The sequence below is a fragment of the Arachis ipaensis genome, chromosome B3 (genome assembly GCF_059453495.1).
Source record: "Arachis ipaensis isolate K30076 ecotype BB chromosome B3, ASM5945349v1, whole genome shotgun sequence".
NCBI classification, from domain to species: Eukaryota; Viridiplantae; Streptophyta; class Magnoliopsida; order Fabales; family Fabaceae; genus Arachis; species Arachis ipaensis.
The window spans coordinates 1,580,068-1,600,350 of NC_142438.1; the positions used below are offsets into that span (position 1 = coordinate 1,580,068).

At 27.7% G+C, this 20,283-nt stretch overlaps 2 protein-coding genes across 2 annotated transcripts; one reads left to right on the forward strand and one right to left on the reverse strand.

Moving 5' to 3' along the window:
* Nucleotides 1–8,186: 8,186 nt before the first annotated feature.
* Nucleotides 8,187–12,049, reverse strand: LOC107634138 (cytochrome P450 71A1-like). The gene is made up of 3 exons (XM_016337715.3): nucleotides 11,500–12,049; nucleotides 10,460–10,915; nucleotides 8,187–8,984 (listed from the first exon to the last, which is right to left on the reverse strand). The coding sequence occupies exons 1-3, from the start codon at nucleotides 12,004–12,006 to the stop codon at nucleotides 8,370–8,372; spliced, it is 1,578 nt and encodes a 525-aa protein (XP_016193201.1). The 5' UTR covers nucleotides 12,007–12,049; the 3' UTR covers nucleotides 8,187–8,369.
* A 4,123-nt stretch (nucleotides 12,050–16,172) lies between these two features.
* On the forward strand, nucleotides 16,173–17,893 carry LOC107629379 (spermidine hydroxycinnamoyl transferase). Its single transcript, XM_016332159.3, has one exon. The coding sequence runs from the start codon at nucleotides 16,280–16,282 to the stop codon at nucleotides 17,684–17,686; it is 1,407 nt and encodes a 468-aa protein (XP_016187645.1). The 5' UTR covers nucleotides 16,173–16,279; the 3' UTR covers nucleotides 17,687–17,893.
* The last annotated feature ends 2,390 nt before the right edge of the window (nucleotides 17,894–20,283 follow it).

Below are 20,283 nucleotides of genomic sequence, written 5' to 3' on the forward strand. Positions count from 1 at the left end.
AGGTGTAAATAAAAAATTAATTATTTATATAACTACACATGAATATAAAATAAGTAATTATATATTTATATTTTGATAAAAATTTAATTATTTTAATAGTTGCCACTTTGTTAAAAATTATGTAAAATATATACTCTCGTTATGATATCATTTTTCTTTTAATTTTAGATGATACGATTGAATTCTAATTTTTTTAGATATAAAATTTTAATATCATGTTATGACATCACTCTTTTAAAAATTTAAATTAATAGAAGATGATAATATAAATAGTTATATCTCTAATAAATATATATAAATAAATACAAAATGATTGTGTATTTAATTTTTAGTATTGATGAAAATATTTTTTATAAATATTTATAAAATATGTTATCTATTTAATGTAGAGAAATGGAAGTAGACATTTGCTTAAACTATTTCGTCACAACAAGAATTTAATTTAAAAATATTAAATTATCTGTCATTTAAGATCCGCCAAATATACATAGATGCATACGAATATTGATTTCATATTTTTAAACATGATTGATTAGGTTAATTAATTATTTTGCTTTGATGTATGTGTTTACTTATTCTTGTGTATCTGATGATTTTTCTGTTGAGGTTCATAAATTATTAAGGAAAAGTATATGGAATCAAGAGGTGATCAGCCAAAAAGTAAATAATTTAATTAATTTATAATTATATTTAATTAATTTTATTTATTTTTAATTTATAATATTTGATATTAATTATTTCTCACCCCAAATTAAAATTCTGAATGATACGTTGGAGAAATAGGAGTGGGAATCACGGAACTTCCAACAATTCCGATTCTTAGTATATAAAAAAATTTATAAAATATATAAAAAAATCCATTTAACATGAAAAAAAAAACATTTTGATACTTAGTAAAAAAAACATCCTAATATCTAACATAAACATCATCCACGTAGAAATTTTGGATTTACCCAAAAATATTTAGCTGGTTTTTTGCTGATACCCTCTCGATTTCTAGCATGGTGAATTCTATCTTACCCCCTCTAAAATAACATGTAAGTTACCCTTCATGATGTATCACACTTTAATTGGTTATTATCTTAACTATAGTTGGGTTATTTTGCAATTTATTATTTGAGATGGGTAATTGTATAATTTCTTAAAATATTAAAATTCTACCCGCCTTTCACGCAATCTCTTTCTACAGTGCATCATTCCTTAACGAGTCGTTGAATTCCCATGGCTTGTAACTTCTTCGTTCTTCCCCAGTATAGTCACTCAATCTTTTTTTTTTTTTTTTTTTTTTTTGCCATGGATCACTCCTTACCAATATAATTAATGGTTAGTTTGGTCATTAAATTTTTTTCATTAAAAATAATATATGGAATATATATTCATATGTAAAATATAATATAATATAATATAATAAATTTATTCAGAGTACTTAAAAGTATAATTAAAATCAGAAATATACAAATATAATAATAAAATTTGTACTCTAAACAAGTAAACATATCTTTTATCATACATAAATTATTTAAAAAAAATATAAATTGTTAAAATTAATAACACAAATTTAAAATGATAAAATTCAACTTTCTTACAAGTAATTTTTATAGTATTTTTATTCTTTTAATTTTTAATTTATTAATATTTTATTATTTAATTAATGATTAAACAAATTATTTTCATGAGAAATATTTTTTGTATAATCTTAAAGAAGAGACCAATATACCAATTTAAAAATTAATGTAAAAATGATATTTTAAATAAAAAATAGTTAATATTAAAATTTTTAAATACAAAAATAAATTATATAGATATTCAGGATATAAATATGAAATACATGTTTAAAATAAATAAAGGAGACAAAAATAATTATTTATTTTTTATGAGTATTCCCATTTTATTTGTTTTATTTATTTTAAGCATATATTTTATATTTATCTTTTAAATATTTATACAAATTATTTTTGTATTTAAAAATTTTAATATTAAATATTTTTTATTTAAAATTTTATTTTTACTTTATTTTTTAAACTACTATATTAATCTCTTCTATAAGATAATACAAAAAATAATTTTTTATAAAAATAATTTATTTAATCATTAATTAAATAATAAAGTACTAATAATTTGTAAATTAAAAGAATAAAAATATTATAAAAAATACGTTAAAAAAGTTGAATTTTATTATTTTAAATTTGTATTATTAATTTTAATAATATATTTATTTTTTAAATAATTTATGTATGATAAAAAATATGTTTACTTGTTTAGAGTATAAATTTTATTATTATATTTATATATTCATGATTTTAATTATACTTTTAAGTATTTTAAATAGATTTATTTTATTATATTATATTTTAAATATGAATATATATTCCATCTTGTAATTAAATAAAGATATATTTTTTTAATGAAAAAATTTAATAACTGAACTAACCATTAATAATGTTGATGTTGGTAAGGAGTGATTCATGGCAAAAAAAAAAAAAAAAAAAAAAAAAGAGATTGAGTGAGAGGACAAGAGATAGCAATGAAGTCGGCGCTGGCTATACTGGGAAGAACAGGGAAGTTACGAGCCATGGAAATTCAACTTTAAGAAATGATGCAATGTAGAAAGAGATTGCGTGAGAACGTGCTTTAATTAACGGGGAAAAATTTTAATATTTTAAGAAATTATACAATTACTCATCTCAAATAATAAATTACAAAATAACCCAACTATAGTTAAATAATGACCAATTAAAATGTGACATATCATAAAAGGTAACTTACATATTATTTTAGAGGGGTTGGGTAGAATTCACCTTGTTGAATTATTAATTACATATGTTTCAAGAGTCGTGTGGATGACGTCCAATACACCCCCTTTCTTTCGGGATCATATATATATATATATATATATATATATATATATATATATTATTTTATCCAAGAAAATAAAAAGACAAAATTAGGGATCACTATCTTCATCTGCATCTCTTTCTCCGTTAATGATTAAATATTATAGAATTCGGCAGCTTAAAGAGAAAATTAGAAAAACTTGCATTGATACGTACCTTATTGGAATTAAGAAAGAGAATTCAAGAGTAGTGCCATGCCGCTTATGATAACTATAAAAAGAATAATGATATTTTTATACAGATTTTTTTTGGTGATTATAAATATCAAATACAATTTAAGAGTCACATTGAAAGCGTCATTCATATTATGTTGAACTAGCTAGAGTTGCATTAATAAGCACTAATTTATTTAAGAGTAAAAGTCTTTTTCAATTTCTAATTATTTATTACATAAATATTATAATTTTTGTATTTGTTCAATTCAATTTGTATAATTGATTGACAGTAGATCATATATTGACGTGTTAAATAACTTTTTTTTTTAAATAAAACATAATATATTAGAATTAGAAATGTAAAAACAACTAAAATTTAAGAATAAACGAAAAAATAGATCAATTAAATAGAATCTACAACCTGCAAATACTTTGAGAGAAAAAAACATAATAGAAAACACATAAAAAGATGTTATAATAAGATATACGATACTATTAATTAATTTGCAACGAAAAACTTTTTCTCTTAAGTGGATATTATTAGTTTGGGATATCAATTTTCTTATTGAATATTTGTAATCATGTTCTATTATGCGTGGTACACACATACCTAGATCTATCGATCTATCCAACTCTATGAAGGTCGTATTCATTTGTCACTCTCAATTAGAACATTATAATGACGTGGTCTGATTTGAAAAGCAATTTTTATTTTCAATATCTTTGACTGCTTACTTATTTTTAATTTATTGAAAGGATATGTATATAGTTATATGTCTTTAGTAGACCAATAATGTAACCAAATATAAAACAATTACTTTTTGTTGAAATTGTTTAACAAAAACAATAATAATAAATAAATAAAACTAAATTTTAAAACAAAATTAATATATAAATTAGTAGTAATAATTACTTGCAATAATATCCAGAACTAATTTTCATAAAATTTACACAAATGCATATATCAAAATGAAACATGAGATGATTTTTAATTAATAATTTGTAACTTTAATATAAAATTAATAAATTTGACCCAAAAAAAAGCTTTTAACACTACAAGAAAATACTTCTATTGTCACGCTTTTAAAGCGTGGCGAAAAGCTGAAAAAAGCGTGGCGATAACTTTTTGCCACGCTTTTTGAGCTACACCACATTTTTGAAAGGGTCACAACTGCTAGCGTGGCAGTTGCTCTATCGCCACGTTTTTTGTGACCTATCGCCATGCTTTTTACATATTTCCACGCTTAAAAGCATGGCCGTATATGAGAGATATGGCCACGCTTTTGAAGTGTGGCAATGGAGAGAGATATGGCCACGCTTTTAAAGCGTGGCGATGGCCTTATTAAATTTAAAAAAAAAATTCATTTTTTTTTATTTTACCTTCATCACTGCACAATATAAATTTAGTCCTTTTTTATTACCAAACCGATAAATATAGTATGCAATTTTGATTACAAGACAACTTAAACAGTAATTAGTGACATATATAATTTTTACTATAATTGTTTTATACATTAAAAAATTAATACTCAAATACAAAATAAATCTCAAGTTCAATGAAGTAATCTATCCCTTAACAGTCGGGTAGCACTGGGACTGAGAATATTTGCTTGCACTATTGGCAGCTCAACCCCTAACAGTCGGGTAGCACGACCCATCTCTTCCAATATTGCCTCCAAAAAAAGAATACTGCATTTCAACATATATATCACATTTTAACATAGAAGTAAAAATACTACATGCATCCAAAGAAAGAAAAAGCATATGTGAGCTAGAATTTCCTTACAAAGACACATTACCATCACATGAATTAAGAGAGAATTTTTTGTTTAGAAAAGAAGAAAAAACTTTTAACATGTATAAAAGTATAAAAACTAACTTGGGATAAAACTCTCTCAGTTCTTAGTCTTTTGGAATCTTCTCTTTTGGTCCATTAATATTTAAAACATACAATTAGAAAACAACAACAAAGGTGCACAAAGTCACAAATTGTGGAAGCTGATCACTATGCTGTCTAAAGTTTAGTGCCTAATTTGCAAAAAAGGTTAAAAAAAATTAATATTTAATTTAAGAAATATAAAAAAATATTTTTAAATATTTAATATTTATCTTTTGTAAGTTCGACAAATTTAGCACTAAAATCTAAAGGCACCAAAGATTGGCCATCTAGTATTGCAGGATAGCACACTTTCTGCATATATCAGCAATTCAATTTGACTAAACACATAATATACATTGAACAATTCCAAAACCCTCACCCATCAAAAAAAGAAAAAGTTAACCAAAACTCGGAACACACACATGGCACAACTGAAACAAAGTTCACAAAAAATAAAATAAAATAAACAGAGGTTCTAGAGTCAAACAAAAATTCACCTGATCTACCAAGGAATTCTCCAGCAACTGAGCCTTTTGAAGACTCATATTATCAGTAGCAGCAGCAACATAGAATCTGGGATTGAACTTATCTTTCTGTAACGCTGCCAATAGATTAAGCATCTCAGCAGTACGACCACCTACAGAATAATAAAATTTAGGAAGCTTATCACCTATTCCATTCTACAATTCTGGGATCAAAACCTGAGTCTGAGTGATCAAAATAAAATAAAATAAAATAAGAACAGAGAGCACTAAACCAAAATTGACATGAGAACACCAAACAACAAATTAAAATCAAATAATTAAAAAACTGCAACCACAAAAGTTAGAGAACAAATTCAAAATCAACAAAAATCAAGAATCAAGAACAGAACAGAAACTGGCAGTGAAAAATAGATGTAGACAAAATACAAGAACAAAAATCAAGAACAGAAACGAGCAATGAAAAATAGATGCAGGGAAAAATCAAGAACTAAAAATCAAGTACAAAACAAGAAAAGATAGAAGCAGTAAAAAATCATAACGAAAATCAAGAATCAAGAATAGCAACCAAGAGAATACTAGAGAACTTTAGAAAATAAAGTGCTTACAATCTTTAGATAACAAACTCAACCACAACAATTGCAAAATGGCAACTGAATATAAAGTGCTTACAGTCTTTCTTGGTGACGGAGAGGGCTGCTTGGTGACAGAGACAAAGGAGGTGCTTGGTGACGGCGGTCCTCTTGGCCGCGGAGAGGTGCTTGGTGACGGTGAGGGATTCTTGGACAATGGCGCTCTCTACGACGGAGAAGAGCGCCGCGGTAGGGACTCGTGACTTGGCGACGAGGAACGCACCACCGCCGCAGATTGCGTGAGTAGGATGGCGGGGAAGGAGAAGGGCGCCGCGGATGGAGGAGGAGGTAGAGACGCGCTACGGTCTACGATTCTACGGATGGAGGGGGCGCTATTGAGGAGGATGGAGATTTCAGAACAGGGGTTAGAGACTGAAGGAGGCGCTGCGTGAGTCACTTAGGGTTAGGGGTTTGTTATTAGGAGTATTAGGGATTAGGGACTAGGGATTAGGGATGTCATAAATGATTAAGAGAACGAAAGCTTTTTTGTTCATATACGAAGGAAAGCTTTTTTTTTAACCTTTTGGCCACGCTTTTGAAGCGTGCCAAAAGATTTACAGGAAACGGCCACGCTTTTAAAACGCTCCTATAACAAAACCCTATTGCCAGGCTTTGAAAGCGTGCCTGTTTCTTTCTTTGGCTACGCTTTTCAAGCGTGACAAAAAAAACGTGGCCAAATTTCGAATCAGTTGCCACCCTCATAAAAGCGTAGCCGTTGACCTCTTTCACCACGCTTTTAAAGCGTAGCAAGAAAAAACGTGGCCAAATCTCTATTTAATCGCCACCCTCATAAAAGCGTGGTCATTGACCATTTTTGGCCACGCTTTTGAAGCGTGGCAAGAAAAAAGCGTGGCCATAAGCCTTTTTTCTTGTAGTGTAAGAAGTGAAAATAAAGATAAATAAAACTGATAAAAAATAAAATTGAGTTTTTTTTTTAAGAAAAGAATATCGAATTGGGTTCTTCTCCTATCCGTATCGAATAGAACATGCTGAGCTAAATCTTCTTTATGAAAAACCTACTTTATTTAAAATGGAAAACAGTTATCGCACTTAGAAACCTATCTGAATAGCATTAAATATACGACTGGCTTACCCGATATATATAGTCATAATCGTTTAGTAATTGACATCAAAATTCCTAGGTCTCTCTAATAAACAAGTTGTTGTATATAATAAAAAATCCAAATAGTATATATAGTCCAATAATTGTAATGTTATGAATGAAATTGGAAAATGACATTTGACAAGCAAGGTGCATGCTAATTGCTATAGTGGAATGCATGTGATGAGGTTTAATCGGTGTCCCTTGTTTGTTTCTCGTGAAAATATCAAAAGGAATAAGACGTTGGAGAATGAAATATCTACCAAGTATATGAAAAGAATGAAAATATTATTTATACACTAATTAATTTCACATTCATCTCTTTATCATGTAATAAAAATAATTACAAATAACATATCCATTATTACATACACTACAAAAGAAATTAGGTTGTGACAAATTTTTAACAATAGTAATGACATTATAATAACATATATATATGGTCACTGTTTCTTTTAATTAATTTATTATTTTGTGGTATTCATATATATTTGATTTTATTATTATATGTTATCATAATAACAAATTATAAGACAAACAATATTTTTAACAATAAAAAATAAGGCAAACAATATATAGTTGTCAATAAATAATATATTAACGATTATTTTTATTGTCGCTAAAAGTAATAGATATTGTCACTAAAAATATTTTTTTTAAGTATCTACTCTTAAGTATTGTTTTTGTCTTCAATGTTTGGGATAAGTTCTATTTATATCCCTAACGTTTAAATCGTCTTATTTGTATCCTTATATAACGTTTATAAAAATAATTCATTGTTATCCTGCCGTCAAGTATACTAATAAATTAGATTGTATTTTTCAATTATTCTTACTTGGATGTATTCATTTTCAATTAAGTCTCACTTGAATGTGTTCGATTTTAATATTGTACCCAAAATTTATGTTCAGGTTCAATTATGTCCCTTAAAAAGTAAATTATGTAAATGTTGCAGGAATTAGATTCAACTTTTAATGAGTTATTATTTGAAGTGGATCATCGGTTTTGACCTACACATTTGTATTCTAACTTCAAGAAGAGATTTTTAGAACTCCAACTAAACCTCATGATGTGTAATTGATAGCAAAATAACACTGAATCACTCTTACAAACGTTAGGGATACAAATAGAACGATTTAGACATTAAGGACACAAATAAAACTTACCCCAAATATTAGGGACAAAAACGATATTTTACGCCTCTTATCGTTACAACACATTAAGTCTAAGAACTAAGAGAGTATGGTATGGGTTGAAGATGGAGTGAGACTTTCTTACTAACAGTGAGTCCACACATTTCATCCATGTCTATGTCACCTTCATCTTCACCATGCAGCTTCCAATCAAACCAATATAGAAGATTAGCAAGAACATATCCGGTAGAAACAAGCCCAAATGAAATTCCAGGACAACCTCTTCTCCCAACACCAAATGGTATTAATTGAAAATCCAACCCTTTTATATCAACTTGGTTGTTTTCAAATCTCTCAGGAATGAACTCTTCAGCCTCCTCCCACAATTTTGGGTCTCTTTGAATCGCCCAAGCATTTATAAACACTCTAGTTTTTGGAGGAATATTGAAACTTTGTACTTTCACACTTGAAGTTGTTTGCCTAGGAACTAAGAGAGGAACTGGAGGATGCAATCTTAGAGTTTCTTTGATCACACAATTCAAATAGTTCATTTGATTCACATCATTTTCTTCCACTTTTGATTTTCTCCCCACAATTCTCCTTACCTCTTCTTGAGCTTTCTTCATGGCTTTTGGATTCTTGAGGAGCTCAGCAAAAGTCCATTCTAGAGTTGTTGAGGTAGTATCACTTCCTCCAACAAACATGTCCTGAAATTATTAGAAAAACTTTTAATTTGTATAATCATCAATAAAATAATTAATTTTTAATTAGTTAGTATTAATTAAATTTGTATTATAATAATAAAATAACTTTTTTAACTCTTATCTTTTAGAAAGTTTAGAATTTAGAATAAAAATTAAATTTAAAAAAATTACTGATATTAATAAAAAAAATTCTGTCACATGTTATTATTATGGTAGGTCACTATCGTACTATTAAAAATTGATTGAACATAAATTTGAATGAGAAAGTCTAGGGGCAGTAGATTTTGTGATTTTTAGCTATCAATTAGCTATCAATAATGTTTTTAATGGTGTGAGATTGCATCTAATGATGTAGAATCATTCAATTTTCTTTAAGTGTTGGCCAGAATTTAACAAAAGTGCTGCCTCTAGCACTCTCAAATTGAATTATACACAGCTAGCATAAAAATAGTGCAATACAACGAGTTATTATAACAAATAAAATGAAAAATAAATTCTTGAGAATTTTTATTTTGAATAGATTAGTCTTTAAAAAAAAATATTAATAAAATTTTTTAAGATAATAAATGTAGATAAGTTAGTTTAAATTATAACTTTTCACTCTAATTATAGGAGATAATTTAAGGATATTATGCCTACATTTATTATTTTAAAGGACTTTATTGATACTTATTTTTTGGGTAAAGTATATTTTTTGCTCTTAAAGTTTGACAAAAGTTTTAAAAATATTCCTAAATTTTATTTTGTTTCAATTTTGTCCCAAAAATTTTCGATTTGCATCAAATATACCCCTGACGGCTAATTTTTCAAAAAATTTAATACCAATTCAATAACAATTTCATAAGAACAACCCTCAACACAAGCAAATCAAGCATAATTTTTATGCATTATTGTTAGATTGGACTTAATATTTTTGAAAATTTAGCTGTTAAGGGTATATTTAATGCAAATAAAAAATTTTTGGGACAAAATTGAAACAAAATAAAACTTAGGAGTATTTTTAAAACTTTTGTCAAACTTCAGGGATAATAAATATACTTTAACCTTATTTTTTTTACAGACTAATATATTCAAAATATAAATTCTCAAAGGTTTATTTATTACTTTACTCTATTATAAACTATCAAAATAATAAGAAAAACCTGCATTAATCTTTTTTCTAATAAATATATTCTTTTAGAAATTAAAGTTTGTTGTACATATTAGTTCTAGAATTACTACGATAAAACTCATGTAGTAGTAAGAGGAGTGCTAGGGGTCAATAATTTTTGTGTTTTGTAACTATCAATTAGTTATCAATAGTGTTTTTAATGGTGGGAGATTAAATCCAATGGTGGAAAATCATTCAATTTTCTTTTGATGGTTAAGTACTGACCAATTTTTTAAAAAATTGCTAGCCCTCGAGACTTTCCCTAGTAGTAAAGCTCATGTAATAATAAAATTATAAAAATAAATGGGGGAGAGAGAGAAAGAGATACCACTAAGATTGCTTTCAAGTTATCTTGAGAGTCCTCAAACTGAAGCATATTATTCTCTTGAAGTTCAAGAAGTATATCAACAAAGTCTTTCTTCTCAAAATGATCATCACCTTTCTTCTTCTCTTTATTCCTTCTCCTGATGATGTGTTCTTCAATTACATCTTCTAAGAAAGAATCAAATGCTATAGAAGTAGCATTCATTTCTGATATCAAACCTCTAACAGAATCAATCCAACCAAATGAAGGGAAGAAATCTTTCACACTGAAACACGAAAATTGTCTCATCAATTTTCTTCCAAGCTCTCCGAAATTTTTGTCGTTACAATCTTTTGGAGGATTATACTTTTGTCCAAGAATACATCTTGATACTATGTTGTTTGATGTTGAAATTAGCAACTCACTTAGATTCACACAAGATCCCTTGTTTCTTACATATGATTCACGTATTCCACCCACCTAATATGTTGTATCGAAACATGTAAATGTATTAAATTAAATACGGTCAAATAATATACATAAAAATGTTGGATACAAGCTAACTATGGTAATATATATATATTTAAAAATAATATAATAAAATTAACATAATTTATTATTTTTTATCAGTAATTAATTAATAATATTTAAAAATATTGACTTAAAGTATAGTATTAGGCTGTCGGATTAAAAGTATTGGACTACTGGAAAATATTGACCAATATAAATCAAAATTGCTAGTTTTCATTTTTTTTTCTAAAAATAAATATATACATATAAAATATAATTTTTATTTTAATTATTCAAACAACGAAAATTCACTAAAAACAACCTTTTAGAGGTATATAAATATATAAATATAATCACTGGTGACAGAAATATGTTAATTATAGTTGAATTTATTAATTTGCAAAATAAAAAATTCTACTAATGATGACTAACATGAATATGTGTATAAAAATTTAAAATGATCTTTATTAATCTAAACATAAATTACATTTTATGCTAAAAAAATAATTTTACACGAGGAAATATGTTAAAAATATAATTATTTGTCTACTAACCAGTTCGGCAACCTCTTGTTCACGAACAAAGCAAAAAGAACAAACTCTTTTGACGCTTAAAAGTTCAAGAACACAAATTTTTCTTTTTTGTCTCCACTCTTCACCATACGGTGCAAAACCCACATCCTTACATCCATAGGTAAAAATATTTGCAGCCGTAGTTTGGGGCCTATCGGAGAAAACAACATCATGATTCTTGATGATTTCTTTGGCCACGTCTGCAGACGAAACCACTAGAGTTGGGACTTGTCCCAACTCCAACAACATTAGAGGGCCATGCTTTTTGGAGAGCTCATGGAAGGAACGGTGTGGAAGTGTTCCTAGTTGATGAAGATTTCCAATGAAAGGTAGCTTTGGTGGGCATGGAGGAAGGTTTTGATTGTTTTTTTTCCTTGTGAAATTAAGAAACAAGAAGATAGTGATGATAACGATGCCAAATAATATTGATACGTAAAGAGTTGAGTTTTCCTCATTTGACAATTGCTTTAGAACTGAGACAAGTTCCATTATTTCTCAACTTCATGTGGCAAGTATTATGGTGCAACGAGGTAATATATATACATAATAAAAATATTATTTATATTCCAAAATTAGTACATTATATATTTGTATATAAATATATATTGTTTATTTATTTTTAATATATATTTTATATTAATAACTAATTTTAATAACTAATTTTAATAAATGTACACATAAACATGTGTAATTTCTAGATGTCTTTATATAATTACGGCGTTTATGGTGTTTATGAATAATTTTACCTGCACTTAAAAAGTATAGCTAAATTATAATAAATAATTTTATGAATTTATTGATAAAAAATTATAATTTTAACCAATATCAATTCTAATGATAAAATTTTTTTAAAATCAATACAAAATAATTTTGCATAAAATTTTATTTAATAAATTCAAAATCCTAAAGTATTTTCTCAAAGCACTTTAGAAAATTGTCATCGAGTAGTAATTTATCACATTTTGATTATGCAGTCTCGCCACAACTAAATAATTATAGTTGGTTTTCTTAAAAAGGTATAAAAATTGATTTTAAATTTGGAATGTATCATAAAATTTTTAATAATGTATACTAAGTATGATAACCCCGATGCTTTAGTCTTCATAAGTTATTTTCGTATTACGAGTCTAAAATGGCAGGTGTATATGACTGGATTTCAATAATAGATATTTTTCGATTACGTTATGTATATACTAAAATGAATCGGTTACTAATATAAAATATATATTAAAATATAAATATATATTAAAAATAAATTAAATTATATATATATATATATATATTAATAATTAATTTTAATATATAAATAATATTTTTTATATTAGTTTGACTACTTGTCTGTTGGAATTATTATTGATAAAGGCAGAGATTCAGAAAGCCAAACTTGCTTTTACATCCCTTGAAAGGAGCAGGAGATATATGGTGCTTTAATCGAAATCTCTAGTATGTTGTGTGGTCGAAAGAGACAGTGTTTTAATCAAAATATCTGTAGTTTTTTTTTAAATCTTTACTCAACAAAAAAAAAAATAGCTCTTGTTTGTTGGATTATGTATTTACTTGTTTTGTAATCAATTTTGATGACAATGTCGAAAAAATTGTTTAATAAAACAAAGGAAAGTGAAATTACTCTTCTCTTCCCTACTAAGACATAAAATCTTCTGTCTAATCATTATAATTCACACTTAGTCACAACTTTAAGTAATGTCATGTGTTGTCTGTCTATTCATCGGTCAAAATTTAACTATTTTTAGTCACCTAAAATAAAATATAATTATCATAGATGTAGCCTTATAATAATAATGCACAAAGAATTCAAGCATGCTTATCCGGATTAAATTATTTAAATAAATATTTTAAATTCAAATAATACTATATTTTTGTCTAAACACAATTTTCATTATTTTCTATTAGACCCAATTTTATCCGTAATATTGTCACCTTAATTTCGATAATTACTTTTCCATTTCAACTGAGTTAAACCTTAAAGTAGTGTTTGAAATTTAAAAAATACATTAATTTAATCTTTGATTTTTCAATTGCATTATTTATATTCTTGACATTGAAAAAAATACACTTAGTTGATCCTTTTTCCTTTTTCCGTCCAAACTCCTTTCCAGCAGCAGTAATGTGACAAATTTTTGCCACGCTAGACAATGAAAAACGACGTCGTATTAAGTTTTAGCGTTAAAATAAGAAAACAACGCCGTTTCAAGTAGGAAGGAGTTACCAAAAGTTAATTAAAACCCCCATATTTGTCACAAAAAAAAAACCCATATTTAAAGAGATCACTTTGTTACTTCATCTTCTTCATCTCGTTCGAACTGAAAGTCCCATACACTGGGATTCGCTAGTCCTGATGAGGGATTTTGTGGTGACGCAAATTGGAGACTATCGAAACCTGCTCATCGTTGGCTCAAAATCGGTAAAAGAAGGAGCAAAGCTTCCTCGTGAAGTCCCCTAAACATGCAGTGAATAAAATATTTTTTATTTATTTTTTAGTGTTAAGGTATCCATTGTTGTGAATTTGAATTAGAAATTTTGTGTTAGTTGATAAAAAAATATTGAATGTTATATTTTTATAATTATATTTTTTGTAATTATATTTTTTAGTATTATATTTTTTTAAACTTTTAAATAAAAAAAATTAATAATAAATTAAATTTTTATAATTTATTCTATTTTATTATTAAATAAAATATAAAAATATTAAATTTTATATTTCTATCATTTATACCTTGTTTTCAGTGTTTTATTTCTTGTTCTGTTATGTTAGGTCAAAGTCTCAAAAATTCTTCTGTTTTGGGACACAAAATATTACGAGAGTCCAAAATTACACAACAAAGCTAGAATAGTCCAAAGGGTCAAGTAAAATATTGATCTTTCATGACAAATTGACAATGGGATCTTATTGGGCTGATTCCGATTCTATCCAACTTTTCATAAATGGGCTTTTCTTGGGCTGGTTTTTATTCCATCCAAAAACGAGGTTGGATATTTATAGATAATGCGCTTTTAAGTTTTAATTGCCCGTCCAAAAACAAAAGTTTTAATTGTTTCGGAAAACTTTTTTATTTTATTTCAGAATGGTATTCCTATTTTACAAGTAGTGCAAAAACTTTACTTGATTGTTTAGAATAAAATAATAATCTAGATACACTATCAATTGTTTTGAATTAGTGTTTAGATGAGGTGTATAAACTGTAATTTAACTGTATTATTTGTTGCTTTTTGCATTATGTGCGAATTGAACTTTTTCTCTAGAGATCGAGAACCTAACAAATTATGAATTATCAGAAAAAAAAAAGGACTATAAAATCCAAAAATGAGAGAAAGGGGATGGATCTCGCTAGAACCCACTAGCTAACGAATCCACGCTGCAGAATATATTCTAAGTTTCCATCACTATCAGTATGATTCCTTGGTTAGGCCATTGATTATGGAAAACAGAAGAAGACGACATTGTAATAAATTGATTTTGATTATTTCTCGTACATTATATTGTCTTATATATGATTAAGTGTATCATCTTGTGAAAGCCACCAAAATCAAAGAGGAAATTTCCTAGTCAACATACAATGTGTTACACGTTCAATATTAAATTATGAAAAAATTGCTATCAAGGAAATAAGGAACGTCATTAAAAAACTTAATTAACAAAAGCGACCATTTATAATAATATGTTTAAAATTCTAGTTCTTCTAGAGGAATGTGTCATATAAGTGAAATCTATAGTATCTATGATAATAATAGCTAAAATAATTATATAAATATTATTAAAATTAAAATTATATTTTTTTATATTTGAATAACAATTTTTTTTTATTTTTAAAATTTAAAAATATTAAAATTATCACCGCCACACAACATATAAACATCATGGCATATAAATTTTTTTTTTAACTTTTTACTTTTTACATTGAATGTAATTAATAAAAAATAAAAAAATATTTTTTTATTATCACAAAATATGAAAATAATATATAAATAGTATACGCAAAAAAAAAGGGGTATAAATATTATTTCTCTTTCAGAGATCTGAGGGGCATCATTACATATTTATATACTGCATGGCAGAAACCCTTATTTTAAGGGGGCGTTTTAGTCATTGACTCAAAGGCACAATTGCACATGGTTACAACTGGGGTAGGTAGGTTAATAATGAAAAGAAAGTGAGAATGTTTATATTTTTTAATGAAAAAGGTGACTATCACGTGGACATATATCAAAGTAACACACCATGCATGACAATACATAAAATATTAAATAATTTATTTAAATATATTAAAAGATTAAATAATTTTTTATTATTATCTCCATATTCATTTATTTTGTTGTTCTCGCCGGATAAAAAAAGTTGAATAATTTTCTCTTTTTCCTAAATATATAAATTATATTAAAAATTAATCATGAATAAAAAAGTAATAATAAAATATTTTTTATATAAAAATATACATCATATTATGATGTATATATTAAAAATAGGAAAAGTATATGGAACCAAAAGGTGATCAGCCAAAAAGTAAATAAAACCGTTTAATTATAATCACTTTTTGAATAATATGTTTGAAAACTGCTCCTAGGATTACGGATCACAAACCAAAACCTAATTTTTATAGAGCCCAGACACATTTTGGCTGGTTTTTGGCTGATATGCTTTTGGTTCCCTAGTTGTTCTCTTAAAAATATTGTGTGTATATATTCAGGGCTATCATAGTGTGATATAGCAATCAACCAAGGTTTTAGGCACAGAGAGACTGAAACCATGGTAACAATCTTAGGTACTCATACAGTGATCCCAAAAGAAGAAACTCCAAAGGGTCTTCTATGGCTATCAGACAACGACCAACTCTGGCGATGGAGTCATACACCTTCAATCTACGTTTACAAGTCAAAACAGAACAACAACACTGTCCTCGTTGAGAGAATGCGAGATTCTCTCAGCGAGATTCTCGTTCATTACTATCCGTTGGCCGGGAGGCTCAACTGGACGGCCGGCGGTCGTTTGGAACTCGATTGCAACGCAAAGGGAGCCTTGCTTCTCGAGGCCGAATCCACGAAATCAATGGCGGAATACGGAGACTTCACACCAAACGAACCCGGCATCAAAGAACTCATCCCAGCCGTTGATTACTCTCGTCAAATGAACGAGCTTCCTTTGTTCTTGGCACAGGTGACGAAGTTCCACGGCGGCAATGGCGGTTTCGCAGTCGGAATCCTCTGGTCTCATCCGTTAGGCGACGGCCTGGCCGCCATTCGCTTCATCAACTCATGGGCGAAGCTCACTCGAGGAGCCAAGTTAGATCCAAGTGAGCTTCCGTTTCTCGACCGAACGGCGCTCAAATCAACTGAGCTATTAACTCCACCCCGGTTCGACCACCGGGAGTTCAAGCCTCTCCCGCTCATCCTCGGAAGAACCGACAATATCGAAGAGCAAAAGAAGAAGACGACCTTCGCGTTGTTAAAACTCACATCAGAACACGTCCAGAAGCTCAAAAAGAATGCAATCGTAACCGCAAACGGAAACGGTAACGGTAACGGTCCTCATAACGAATCTCAGAGACCGTACAGCAGATTCGAAGTTATCAGCGCGCATATATGGAGATGCGCTTGCAAAGCTCGTAATCTTAAAGAGAATCAACCAACGGTGGTTAAATTCAACGTCGATATACGAAACAGAATGAATCCGCCACTTCCTCAAAACTACTTCGGAAACGCGTTGGGTCCGACGGTTACGCCAACTTGCTACCTCAAAGAAATCACCACTCAACCGATTAGTTACGCGGCGCAGAAAATAAGAGAAGCCGTTAAGAAAGTGTCGAATCACGAGTTTGTTAAATCACAAATGGATTACGTGGCAGGGTTTGAAAACCGTTGGGATCTGATTAGGACACCGTACTTGGAGAAAGGTGAGTATAGAGCTGATGTGCCTTTCTTTGGGAATCCTAATATTATACTTGGAAGTTGGATGAGTATGCCGTTTTATGAAGCTGATTTTGGGTTGGGGAAACCGTTTTATTTTGGTCCTGGTGGTGTGTGCCCTTATGATAGAGCTGTTATTGCTCTAATGCCAGATGAAGATGGTGATAATGGATATGCTGTGGTGGTGTACATGCATTTTCAGGTGGAACACATGAAAGATTTCATCAAGTACTTTTGGGAAGATATTTGAAAATTAAGAGATAGCTAGCTCTTTCAAAATAATTTAATCTACCTATTGATTCACTAGCTAGTGTGATAAAATTCAGTTTTCTAGAATTGAGTTATGTTATTATTTTCATGCACTTTTGTATTTCCAACGGAAACAAATATTCGATATTCAAATTTAACAAAATAAAGTTTATTATTAATGCATTTCATATTATATTTGTGGTTGAAATTAATTGTTATAGTATATGTGCCTCTCCCTCTTCCTTCTTCTATTTGACTTGTGCTAGGGAACTTTTTCTTTTCCAAATAAAGATGTAAAAAAGTGACCTTTTCTTTTTTCTTATTTGATTTTGCCAGGTTGTCATCTCATTGATAGTTGTCTGCTAGAGTTGATAGATGTTTTAGATTAAATAAATTGAGATGGATCTGTATTTATGACACTTGCAAGCATATTAAAGAATAAATGGTCTATTTCCATGCCTTATATTTAATTTGAGGATATTATGGGTAAAGCAAATAATGTAGTTCAACTTTGTATAGTTTGTTCTGATACAATGATACATAAAGGCCATAATAAATAAAATAAAATAAAATGGAATGGAAGAAAAAGAACGTGTACGGCTTAGGAAGCAGAAAAAATAAAATAATATTTCCTAGCTAGGGTAGTGTCACATAATTAATTATAATAAAACAAAAAAAAAAATGTGGCCCACACATAATTATTCTTAATTTCTTTCCCTGTCTTGCCTAGCAGTGATCGTTGTTTTGTGTGAAGCTCCAATTATGTTACCCACTCCATTCTCGATTAAATGCACATAAACACAAACTTACCCTAGAGTATTCAGTACGCAGTTTGGTATGGGCGTAAGATATGAATTTAATGACTGTGACGCTATGCAGATCACTTATGTCTATGTCGTGTAATTAATAGACTAATAATCGTTTTCCAGTATGATCACAGAGGTGGGGCACTGATATAAGTTTTCGCACTTTTCGATGCGTATATACCTTGCTTTATTCCATACGAAACCTAACAACTTATGCAGCAGGATGCTTCCTTGAATTAATGTGTTTGTATATTAAGAATATTTTAGAAGACACTCTATTATATAGATTAAAGTTGTATAGAGAAAATATAATTTTTTTATAATTATTTTTTATTATTTTATTATTATTCAAAATATAGATCCTAACTTTTTTTAATTTCTCTTTCATTTCATACAAAAAAAAATCTATAAACTTACATCTTTACCATATAATTCACCATATTTTAGATATAATATTTATTTAATATTTATTTGATACATATATTTTTTCATATACCTTTAAACATATTTCAATAATATTATATATTAATCGTATCTAATTTTATTTTTAATTTATATTTTTAAAATAAAATTAAAAATAATATATATTATTATTTATTATCAATTAAAAATTTATTTTATATAATTAAAAAATATTAAAATATTATTATAATTGATATAAAAAATACTCTATATTTATATATAAGTTATATCCTCATATATCTTATAAAAAATTAAAATTTGCGTATCCGCATATATCCCATGTTATTTCTAATAAAACTATGCATCTTAATTTATCGCACAAAGTTGAATTATTTTAAAACATAAATTCTTAATTTTAAATAATTTTAATAATATAAAAATAAAATATAAATTTAAAATATCAATTAATATTATTGATAGAAAATATTAAAATTTATTTATTTTGTATTTTAATAACACATTAATTTTATAAATTAAAATTTTTTTATTAAAAATATTAAAAATTATTTATTAATAATAAATTTATCATGTGTCCTAAAAACACATATTATTACCATATTAATTCGTTAACCTTTTTTTATTTTAATGACTTATGACTTTGTGTATCTTTAACTTGATTTGGTTACGTACGAAATCAAGCCATGCTCGATCAATTTTCTAAGAATTTTTACGAATTCGAGCAAGGAAAAAAAATTATGAACTAATATTTTAAGCTAATAATGAACTACTATTTTTTTTCTTTAAATTTTTCACTTCATTTAATCTACACTCATTTTTACTTTATTAGACTTACTATTAGTTAAAAGAAAAAAATTTCCCTACTAACACGAGAACTTTTTATTTTTAATATTGGAATGGTAGTGATGTTTTTTTTAAATGTAGATTGTTGGGATGTTATACTCAAATGTGGAATCATTTAACTAGAGAAATAGAAATCGGACCGTCCGATTTATTAGAGGTACAGAAATCGAACCGTCTGATTTTTAGAGATACACAAATCGGACCGTCTGATTTGTAGAGATACATAAATCGGACCGTCCGATTTATGTTAAAAAAAATTAAAAAATTTTAAGTACAGAAATCAGACCTAAAAATTTGTGTACTTTCCACAATCTTAAAAAACAACAAAAAAAATACAATGTTAAAGTATATCACAAATTTTACTTTCATAAAAAAAATTAGCCACTTGGCGTGTACATACATGACCCTTTTTTTTTCTTTTTTTAATATCATCATTTCCTTGTTTTCATAGTTGTTGTGCTTGGGAATTGATATTTTAAAATAGATATATTTGGAACTTCACAATCACATGGCATTACTAGTGTAAAGA

What these genes read in the sequence shown, in the direction of transcription:
- LOC107629379 (XM_016332159.3), top strand. Translation starts at nt 16,280, where the DNA reads ATGGTAACAATCTTAGGTACTCATACAGTGATCCCAAAAGAAGAAACT.
- LOC107634138 (XM_016337715.3), bottom strand. Translation starts at nt 12,006, where the DNA reads ATGGAACTTGTCTCAGTTCTAAAGCAATTGTCAAATGAGGAAAACTCA. An exon ending in AACAAGAGGTTGCCGAACTG is followed by an intron (nt 10,916 to 11,499) that starts GTTAGTAGACAA and finishes ACAACATATTAG; the next exon opens with GTGGGTGGAATACGTGAATC. An exon ending in ACTTGAAAGCAATCTTAGTG is followed by an intron (nt 8,985 to 10,459) that starts GTATCTCTTTCT and finishes TAATAATTTCAG; the next exon opens with GACATGTTTGTTGGAGGAAG.